Source organism: Octopus bimaculoides, chromosome 19, assembly GCF_046866305.1.
Source record: "Octopus bimaculoides isolate indiv1 chromosome 19, ASM4686630v1, whole genome shotgun sequence".
Taxonomy (NCBI): domain Eukaryota; kingdom Metazoa; phylum Mollusca; class Cephalopoda; order Octopoda; family Octopodidae; genus Octopus; species Octopus bimaculoides.
The window spans coordinates 48950723-48962466 of record NC_142946.1 but is presented as its reverse complement, the minus strand read 5'-3'; the positions used below and the strand labels follow the sequence as shown (position 1 = coordinate 48962466).

Genomic DNA, 11744 nt, shown 5'->3' with positions numbered 1-11744 from the left:
AGTTAAAACATGATCGCTGCAGGAATGAACTCTCATTGCAGGTACCTACACAAAAGGGATAGTGTGGCACAGTGGGTCGTAGTTTGGTTACTCTTGGTTTCACGTCCCTAAACTATATATATATATATATATATAGGAAAATGAAGAATAAGGCAGAATGCTAAATTGGAAGCATGTTTTAAAATTTCAAATTGGAAGCATGTTTTAATAAAGATTTCTAACCGGCTTTCATTGCGTAGCAAATTTTCAAGAAGGAGAATGAAAATGTTTTTTACAAAAAAGTACAAAATGAAGAAAATAATATATAAAAAAAAATAATATATAAAAAAATAACTATACCAATACATTATATTGTCTTTGAGCTTTTGAAGTTCAATGGTAGTTCATGTATATAATGGTTGGAAAAATAAGGATGCATGAGAATTGAGAGTTGTGTTAGGTTTAAAAAAAGGGGTTAAAAGTTTGTGTTAAGCAGGAAGTGTGGTATCAAAACAGGAAGTGTGTGTAAGGGGAGACAAATGTTTTTAGTTGGAGTTATGAACTCTTTTTCAACTTCCTGTTCATCTTTTCCCAACTTCAAAGCTAATGTCGCCTTCGACATGTTATGAAACCAAAAGTAAAAAAATAATAAAAAATTACGGAAACTAACGAACAGTTCTAAGACCAAAAAGAGAGCGATTGCTTATATATATATATGTATATAAACTACAGCATTAGAGCATTTTAGCTCTTATTTCTAGCAATGTAGGTGTTTCTAACATCCTAGTCATTTAGTGACAGTTGTAGTTTTCATTTTTGGTAAAATAAACTTTGGTAAAATAAACTTTGGTAAAATAAACTTTTTACGGAAAAGGCCAATATTTCGTACTGATATCGAAAGCTCGCCAAAAACTGCTACTCGGAGTTTCGAGTGTCCGACGAACTGGAACGTGAAACTCTGAGTAGCAGTTTTTTGTGATATTTTTGCAGCTTCAATAATAAACATATTACTCTACCTCCGGTATTCGAGTACTATTTTTCGCACCTCGTTTCACATTTATGTGCTTACTCTGCTGGGTATTACATATGTATATTTGTTGTCTGCACATTCCATTATCTGATCTTTCACACCCCACCCCCGTTCTGCTTCCTTCTTGCTTGCCAGCGTCTGTTGTCTTTACTCATATTTTCACTCCTACCGACCTCATATCGATACTTTTCTTTCTTATTGTCTCCGGAAACACTCACATACTCTTTTCTGTTCGTCACCATTTCTCCTACTATTTTTAAAGCAAGTTGTCAATCTAAATTGTTGTCATTGATTTATTACTTTATTACTTTTTAATTTTGGTTTCTCTTTATCCACTCCTGTTTGTTTTCTTACAAGTTTTGTAATTATATATCGATATATAAAAACCATTTAAATTATTAATAGTATTGATGTTTCGTCTCTTACACATTCTCCACGAACAATAGTTGTTTATAAATTTCGTTTCACAACCCAACAGCTTCCTTATCTTTTTTTTTTAGCCTTTCAGTGTTTAATTGAAGAAGAAAAACCGTGAAAATATAAAAGAAATCATTTCTAGATTATTCAGCCTATCCCCCCCCCCTACTCACTCATTGTTTTGTATGAAAGATTGTATATTACATGTCATCAGTAAAATTATATATATATATATATATATATATATATATATATATATATATATATATATATTCATAGGCACAGGAGTGGCTGTGTGGTAAGTAGCTTGCTTACCAACCACATGGTTCTGGGTTCAGTCCCACTGCGTGGCACCTTGGGCAAGTGTCTTCTACTATAGCCTCGGGCCAACCAAAGCCTTGTGAGTGGATTTGGTAGACAGAAACTGAAAGAAGCCCGTCGTATATATATATATATATATATATATGTTTGTGTGTCTGTGTTTGTCCCCCCACCATCGCTTGACAACCGATGCTGGTGTGTTTATGTCCCCGTAACTTAGCGGTTCGGCAAAAAGAGACCGATAGAGTAAGTACTAGGCTTCCAAAGAGTAGTCCTGGGGTCGATTTTCTCGACTAAAGGCGGTGCTCCAGCATGGCCGCAGTCAAATGATTGAAACAAGTAAAAGAGTAAAAGATATATATATACACACAAACATATGTATGTACACATAACTGGTGGTATTTGATGGAATCACCTAACAAGATTTGATTTTTTAAAATATCGAGGTTGTATCTCAGTATCCAGTCAAGTATTCTGCTGTCTTGACTATTTCCAGTTTCTAAAGATTTTTGCCTACATTAATTTTAGCCATTTAATCACCAATTCCTGTAGTTGCCTAGTTGGAGACAATATGAAATCAATTCAAACAGAATTGATACTGGCAACCAAACTGACTAGATCCCAAACCAACAGGAGGAGGCATTTCCCCCTCCATATTTTTAAGAGGTCATGGGCCAACAGGTTTTTGTGATCTGACAATGCCACCAATCTTAAGAAATGCAATCTTATATATCTATATATAATACACACACACATATATAATCTAGTTTGTAAAAAACATAAATCCAAAAGAAGCACAATGCCTTAATGGTTTCAAATTTTGACCCAAATCCAGATGTTTTGAGGGGAGGTGGGTAGCTGATATCACCAACCCTAGTACTTTACTGGTACTTTATGAACCCTGGAGGGTTGAAAGACAGTTGATCCCAGTGGAATTTGAACTTAGAACGTAATGAGTTAGAAGGAACACCGCTAGGCTTTTTGTCTGACATGACAACGATTCTACCAGCTCACCATCTTAAATAAACTTGATAATATCCGAGGCACATATTTCATCTCTAATGATTTGGTTAATAATAGCAAAAAACAAGCAAAAAAAACCTATTATCTTATTAACTATAACTATTTTGTATATTGGTAGCGTCAATTGTTTGTTTGTTTGAAATTGTTGAATGACCATTGCATGTTGGTTGCCTGTCTTATGTACTTGAGACTTTAATGTTTAATTTATATAACAATGGTTGCAGGATAGATACGGTGTATAAAAAGGAACATTTTGCTTGGTAAAAGGACATCTACCTAACCCAGTGTATATTTGATTCAATAAGCCTATACTCATCAGGTATCATTTTAATATATGCACTAAATAGTTTTACAAGTAAACTTTTGGTCATTTTTCTCACTGAAGATTTTACAGTAGCACTAAGCTTCTAGTACATTTAGCTTCAATGCATTAAGCTTCCAATACAATACAATCGTAACAGTTCACTCTTGAAATCTCGTCTTTTTTTTGTTTCCCTTTTAACATATGTAAAGTAAGCTGACCAGTACTACTTTGTGTATATTAGTATTGGAAATTTGAATAGGAATTTTGTTTTGAGAATAGATTCTATTCTAAAAAAATATATTTAGAGCTTCTCTTTTAGCAGCTTCATAATTAAGCAATTCCAGGCTTGTAGTTAGTTTGAGGTTGAAAGTGTTTTAAATGCACACACACACACTTTTTTTCATGTCATAATACATGTCCAAATTTTTTAACATTTCCAGTAACTTTGAAGGTGAAAAATGTTTCCTTTATTAATTTTTAGGTATTGTTTCTAATTCTCTAAATTGTATGTCAAATTGTAATATTTCCACTGACAATTATGAAGCAATTTTCAACTTGCCCATCCTACAATTCGGTATTTTGAAAATGATATAATTTGTATACTGTATTTGATGGCATAAAAGACACACGGTCATATTGGGACAAATCCCAATTTCAACAACACATATATTCTAAGTCACCTTAGTTATTGCTTCTCTCCCAACTATAGGGGATTTTGTCCTGCAAGTTACTTGGTGACCCTGTCAGTGCTGGTACCACATTGAGAGCACCTGTGCCAGTGCTACATAAAAAGCACCTGTGCTAGTGTCACATAAAAATCACCTGTGATGGTGCCATGTAAAAAGCACACAGTATGCTCTGTAAAATAGATGGCGTTAGGAAAATCCAGTCATAGAAACCAAGCCAAAACACATGACTAGAACCTAATGTAGCTCTCTAGCTTGCCAGCTCTAGTCAAACCGTCCAACCCATGCCAGCATGGAAAATGGACGTGGTGGTTGATGATGATGATAGATAGCATTCAGGAAAAATAGTTTTTAGTGCATTAAAACTTGTAATAACAGACCCAACTTTACATATAGGACCCCGAATGATATTCTGAGACCTTTTTTCCCTAGTTGGAAAAAAGGTGTAATTTAAACCATGCTCAATATTTTGTTAAAATGTGAATTTTTCTTGTATATTCAAAGTGTATTCTTATTTATTTGACCCAAACTTTTACCAAGCTACTAACAAGTAAAAGAGAACTATATTTACAAAAATAAAAGGAAAATTAGCTAATTATAAATCATATATTGGAAAATGGTTTCATTGGTTGTAGAAATTGTTAGAACAAGCTGTAAGTAAGCAGTCATTCCGTTTTAGATTGTTTCATGTATTTTGGTGCCTGTTTTCTATCAAAGAAGTTTCTGGATAAAATATTTCACACTTCATCACTGGCATTTCTCAAATTCTAAAGTGAAAATTAAGGTATGAATGCAGATAATGACAATAAGCATCTGTTTGTTCCTTTGCAGGCTTTATGGAAAATATGACAAAGATAGAATCTCTTCATGTTTACCAAGGAAGATTGCAACAATTAAAAGAAAGCATGCACACACATCCCGAATAGCTGTATAAAGTTTAGTTTTCATAAAGAATTACTGTATCTTACAGACTAAGGAAAACATCTTGCTTTGGTTTGACTTTTTAACCATCTAGAATTATTATCAGATATTTCAACTATCTATGTAGTCTTCATAAAATTCTTGTTTGCTATTAATTTGACATAATAATATAGAAGCAAAATATTTGATTTTCTAAGTGAATTTCTATGATGAATTTAGTATGTCTCTAAAAAATGTTTCTATTTTTTGAATCATTCATTCTTAATGTAATGATTTCTTGTCATGAGAGGTGTCAAGTCAAGCCTCTAAGAAGAATTCACAAATTATAAGTATAATATCTTACACTTTAAAATGAATAGCTTTGTATCACAAAACCAAATGTGATCTCAGGTATTTTGGTACCAAAAAGGTTAATCAATAATTTGTCCCTTGCTTTTTAGAGATCAACATTGTTATTGATACCATTCCTAGCACCATTTTTATTAAATAACTTCTTATCATATGGGAATATGTGCAAAAATTTTGATATTATGATACAGATTTTTGGAGAGATTTAAGAGTAATGTATTTAAGTTTGTTTTCCATGAATAGCCTTTTAACAGGAAGGATAATGTGTTGTTAGAGATTATGAAGTGGTGGGTGTTATTAATGCATATTCTGTTGCTGTCTGCTTTGTTTTTCATTTGTTTCAGATCAAGAGAGATTTAACCAGTTATATTGTAGGATCAGTGCAATTAATTATATTTTAAAACATTCACTTTCTGCTTAACCTGTTTGTTGCCATATTTCTGTTAAAATATTCTTTGTTTCAATCAATTTTTAAACAAAGATTTACTAAAATATCTTTGTCAATTACTAAGCTGGTATTTAGAACATAAATTAACATAAAATTTTGATAAAAGGTTTTGATTTAGATCACTTTAAAACAGGAACTTTCTGTTATAGAACCAGGGACAGTCTTAGGTTGGTTGGTATCAAAAGGGTTAAGGGGAAAATTAATATGCAAAACTAGAGCTGAGAAAAAGAGTAATATTGGACAAAATGTTTTGTGTACTGAAGTAGACAGATTGAGTATCAGACACACAGGAGTTGAATCAAGCAACCACTCGTACTGGCCACGATTACGATTTCACTTAGCTTGAAGTGTTTTCCCAAGCACGGCAAATAGCCAGAAGTCTTGGCCACTTATCATCATCTTCATGGGACACTACATCTGAAGATCATATTTCACTACCTTGTCCCATGTTTTCCTGAGTCTACCTCTTCTACAGGTTCCCTCCACAGAGATTGATGTGTGTGTGTGTATTTTTGGTTAAATCCTTTCATTTACATCCTTCAAAAAACTGCAACACTTTAGAACCCTTCCCTGTCCACATATTTCCCCTCAATGCCCTGTACATCAACTGTATTTTACACAGCTGCTTGGGGAAAATTTATAAAAGGAAAAAAAAAAAGAAGACCTGATCGTGTTAAGGAGGCTTTCAGTGTTAGAAGGTGGAATGATCTTGCTGTCGCCTCAAGTGCCACAAGGCACAACGAAAACTGGATGAATGAATGTATTAAGTAGGTTTATGACTATATCAATTCATACGTCTTCAATGTAAGAGATGTCAAGCATGTCACATTATCTTAAATGAGACATGCTACCTCCACAGAAAGTTAAAAGAAGAGGAGCTGCTAATTGTTATTCTGATGATAGTGATGATGATGGTGATGTGGAAGAGAAGATTGTGGATGATAGGGAGGAGGTGGAAAATGATAATGATGATAATCTCGACTACTTTTAGTTTCAGACTTGATGCTTTTAAAACTCAAAACTTCCAATTGCTTAAGTGAAGTTTAAAATGTGTATTAGGATTACTTATGCCTTTTGCTCCAGTGGTAAGGGATAATGCTGTGTGTACAAGGAAAAAAGTTCCGAGAAGAGGGATTAATGGTAGCACTGTCCTATAATTACAGTAACTGAGAAACAGTCCTGTAGATAGAAGGGCATGGTGTAATGAAGATGAGTCGTTGGGAAGCCTAAACAAGTAGAGATTGAGCTTTGAGACAAAGTAAAGGCAAAAATTTCAAATAATCTGTTACCATTTATAATTGCATCAATTGGCTTCTGTAAAGTAATTTTTTCTTTCTTTCTTTCTTTTTTTGTTATTTCTATTTTTCAGCTGGACTCGGAAACCGTTAAGGAATTAGCAAAAGTTTTTAGTGATGCAAGTGTATGCTCCGTTATGTATCGAGGCTCTAAGTACTTTAAAATACAAATTGATGAGAACATGGCAAAGTTTAAGTGTTCTGAACGTGGATTGGTGGTTGGGTTAGGTAATGGATGTAAGTTGATTTATAATTAATTTTTCTTAATAACAGTGTTAATATGGCTTTGAATAACATTGGTTATTTTGTAATGTAAAATATGTATGATCAATTAAGATGAACTGATTAGGTGATGTTTTATCACATCTAAAATAAAATTTTAAAAAATCTTAATTAGAATAATTTTTCATTATCTTGATCGTTACAATGTATACCACTTCCTCTTCTTTTCCAGTAAGGGTTGTGTGGTTATGAAGCTCACTATATATGATCTTGCGGGTAGGGTCCAGTTAGAATTTTCTTCAGGTTGAGTTACCCATCCTACTCAAAAAGTCCCTGAATAAGGGTTGTTTAAGGATGATGAATGAAACACCCATGTTTCTAAGGGTGAATCATTCAAACCCATTGAATATTTTCCATGGAAGGCTGGAAATGAACAACCTCATTTGTATAACAGTGATGTTCATGCAAATTTATTTTCAGTACACGACTTGTTTAAGGAAATAAATAAATTGACCTAATTTGTTGATGAGGAGGTAAAAAACGTGTAATTCAAGGTTATTTAAATTAATGATTCATAAATTATTCCCTAATTCTATGAAGCCTCTTCAATGATCTTTGGGTTACTGAATATTTTATTGCTCCGCTATGAGAACACTTTGTTTTGATAGATTTGGATTTCCAAAGTATGCTTTTTTTATATATACTCTGAATTTTTCTGGTTTTTAACAGTTATTCTTGTAGCAGAAACCGATGGGCCATCAAACCCATTGTGTAATTGTGTAGTGGCTCTTAATCATGTTTTACAAGCTCTCAACAATGCTCAGATAGGCCAGTGATCAAACAGAAACGGTATGTATTTCCTGACTTTTCTGTAATATTTTTTCAAACTAACAAAAATTAAAACAAGAATGTGAATAAAAGCCATTATTGACTATTCAAGCCTCTTCTTGTGGTTGGGATGTTACTTTGAATAAGTGTCAGATGTTACTTTTTATAAGGCCCTCCCCTTCTATGCACGGTACATTTATATACAAGGTTTGTACTCACACAGAGATTCTCCCTCCCCTCTTTAACTTATATCTAAAATCCAGATTGTTCTAAAAGCTTTGTAGAGAAGAGTCAATTCATTTGGAAGAATTCTCTTTTTTTATTGTTATTTATTTCAACAATTGTATTTATTAAAGGCACTGTTTTCCACAGCAAGAGTACTTGACACTAACTGCCAAGTACTTAGCTACTTAGTTATAAAGTATGGAACTTGTCAGTCCTATATAGCCAACAACAAGTGGAGTTTGTGATTTTTTTAAGGAAGTTGTTTAGCTTCAGGTCAGTCCCAAGTAGACTCATTGCCAGCCATATACAGCTTACAAGTGGAGATTGTGCTTTTTTTAAGGAAGGTCAGTCCTAAGTACAGCCATGATCAGAACTATTCCATCCTGCTCTCGAACATTGCATTCTTTTATTCTTTTACTTGTTTCAGTCATTTGACTGTGGCTATGCTGGAGCACCACTCATTTTAGTCGAGGAAGTCTAGTACTTATTCTCTTTTGCCAAACGGCTAAGTTACAAGGACCGAGACACACCAACATCAGTTGTCAAGCAATGGTGGAGGAACACAGACACACACATATACAACAGGCTTCTTTCAGTTTCTGTTTACCAAATCCACTCACAAGACTCTAGTTGGCCTGAGGAAATAGTAGAAAACATTTGTCCAAGGTACCACACAGTGGGACTGAACCCAGAACCATATGGTTGGGAAGCAAGCTTCTTACCACACACCTAAGACAACACTATCCAATATGTTACTCCTTTTTGTTACAATGATAGGGTGTCTGTCCTCAGTAGAGGTGTGTATTTAGAATACATACTTCTACTAAATTTCTGTGTTTTCAGGTGTATAATAGCCAACCAGTCATGTAGCCATTGTTTTTCTGTATCTCTGTATCCTTCTTTGATATCAACGAAAGCCAAATGTCTCAGATGTTTAAAAAAATATTGCTAACACTTTTTCCTAAACCTATTTTTCAATGATTAGTAGCACTTATGAAAAAACTAAAAAAATGTCCCAGACTGTCTCATAGATTTATTATAAAAGCAACTGCTAGCATTGAAAACATACAAACAAAAGATCAGGTCATCTAAATTTAGCAGTAAAAATATAAGCAGATGTTAATTTTTTTTCTTTTTGTTCTTTAATGACCTTGTTGAGGTTCATAGACATACACATTCTCTCATGTATGCATATATATTAAAACGTAATCATGCATATTTTTACACCTTGTTATGTAAGTTACAATCTTAGGTTTTTAGTTTAATTTCTGCCGTCATTATTTTCACTCATTTCTTATTTATAATCTTTTATGTGTATGTCCATATAATGATTTGGAAAATAGTTTTATCTTTCTTTCTGGGATATTCTCTATTAAATCAGTAGTTCATATATTGTGTAATATAACTGATTAGTAATTAGATGAAATTTTTCATTACTAAATCACAAAAAGAGAGTCAAACTTCAAAGAGAAAATGTATATATTTAGTGTGTTGTCCTGGGTTAGAAAATTGATCACTACAGAACTAGTAAATCATCTTCATCATCATTTAACGTCTGTTTTCCATGCTGGCATGGGTTGGATGGTTTGACTGGAGCTGGTAAGACCAGGGGCTCCACCAGGCTCCATTTCTACAGCTGAATGCCTTTCCTAATGCCAACCACTTTACAGAGTGTACTAAGTGTTTTTCATGTGGCACCAGCACCAATATCATTTCTGCTATGGCAGACAGGTCTTCTTGAATACAGCAAGGCACCAAGCATCTTGGTCCTTTATCATCTCCTTTGTAAGGCTCAGTGTCTCAAAGATGGCTTCAATACTTCATCCTGTGGCTTCCTGGGTTTCCCTCTTAAGTGACTGGATCTTTTGCATGCAAATGTCTACATCCATATGCAATTCCAAGTGGAAATCCACTGTAAATATTTGTCTCTGCGTGGTACATTTTATTCTAGAGATCTCAGTTCATGTTACTCTGAGCAATTAGATTTTCCTGAATTAAACTAATGCTATACACAATGGAGATTTGCTTCATCTACTGATGCCAGGCATAAGCATTAAGCTGGTAGAATTGTTAGCATATCAGATGAAAACGTTTAGCAATATCGCTTCTGGTCCTTGATATTCTGGGTTCAAATTTCACCAAGGTCAACTCTGTCTTTCACCTCCTTTGGGTTGGGGAAGAGGTCAATAAAATAAAGTACCAATCAAGTACTGGAGTCAATGTAATTTGTATTTGTCCACCACCACCACCCTTTCAAAAATTGATGAGCTTAACCTATACAGTGGATCAGCATCCCATTCAGGGATTATTATATTTATATAGAGTAAGACTGGGATGGAACAGTTCAAAAAAGCTATTACCATTGCTGGATCCAAGGATCTCTCAGTGTAAAGGGCAGGTTATATAATACTTGCGTACAAAGTGCAATGCTGCATAGTAGCAGAGCAAAGCTTGACCTGCGGATAATTTACGAAAACTGGAAATAAATTAAAAAAAACATACTCCACTGAATGTGCTTGTGAATGACAGCTTACAAATGATCCGAGAGAAAAATTGAGTATAAGAGGAACCTACTGGCATTTAATATCTATTCAAACATAGATTAGGCACTGTCTGTCTGGTCACATTTATCACACAAGTAATTGTGTAGAAATGTTAATGTATTACAGAATGTATAACTAAAAAAATGTCTTGTGGCTACATAACATTCTATTAGGTTTATATTATTTATCAAAAGCATTCATCCATCTGGGTTGTCTGTGAAAAAAAAAAAAAGATTTTAGCTTACAATAAATGTTGTTTTGTCTTGATTCTAATAGCTTTTTTTCATTTTCTTCTCTTTTCAGAACTTCATTCAAGTGTATGGCTTTTTCTCCACATTTACATTCCTTCATGATCTAAATATCTGCATGACAGCATCAAATTATAAATATTCAAAAATTTTTTAATGGAAAAACATAATATAAATGGCATAACTTAGCAAACCTTACATAATAACCCAATAAAATTGTTCATGCATGTAATCTTTCAATTAAAAGGCTCTTGTGGTGTTATAAAACCCTCAAGAGTTATGTCTTTGTCTTTTAATTTTAGCTATAAGTGTTAATTGGTTTTCATTAGCCTAATGCAAAACAGCACATTGTATCGCAGTTTTGGCAATAAACATCTCTATGTAAACTATTTGGGTGATCTCTGAAGTTATTGATCATTGATTGCAATTGTTTTTTATTTATGTTTTCATATTTTACTTTCATTTCTTTATTGCTGAAGCAAAAGTTTTTGTAAAGATATGACTATATTACATGAAAGAAACCTAGTAAGAATTGAAAATAAAAATTGGTGGTTCAGGATAATTTCAGTATGAAATATCTAAGGTATAATTTCTGAATGAGAAATGAGCTGTAAAATAGTATTTAGTGGCAGAGAAACAATGAATGGGATTAATAATTGTTACTATCATCGTTTAATGGCCACTTTTCCATGCTTGCATCAGTCAAGATGGAATTTGTTGAAGCAGATTTTCTATAGCTGGATTCCCTTCCTGTCACCAACCTTCACCTGCTTCTAAACAAGACAATATTTACCCATGGCCAGACATGTGGTTCGTGGAAGACTGGAAAAAAAAGATTTTGCTTGTATGACTGATTCTCATTTACAACCATCATATAAATTCAGGACAACAATACACACACACAGA

The 11744-nt window shown here is 33.6% G+C and overlaps 1 protein-coding gene across 1 annotated transcript in view; it reads left to right on the top strand.

Moving 5' to 3' along the window:
* The window catches only part of LOC106878099 (uncharacterized), a 30477-nt gene extending 19250 nt beyond the window's left edge, over positions 1 to 11227 (top strand). Inside the window, exons 2-4 of the mRNA XM_014927203.3 lie at positions 6847 to 7009; positions 7724 to 7843; positions 10894 to 11227. Of these exons, the coding sequence (XP_014782689.1) occupies positions 6847 to 7009; positions 7724 to 7830 (270 nt within the window). The 3' untranslated portion in view covers positions 7831 to 7843; positions 10894 to 11227. The remainder of the gene's footprint in view (positions 1 to 6846; positions 7010 to 7723; positions 7844 to 10893) is intronic.
* The last annotated feature ends 517 nt before the right edge of the window (positions 11228 to 11744 follow it).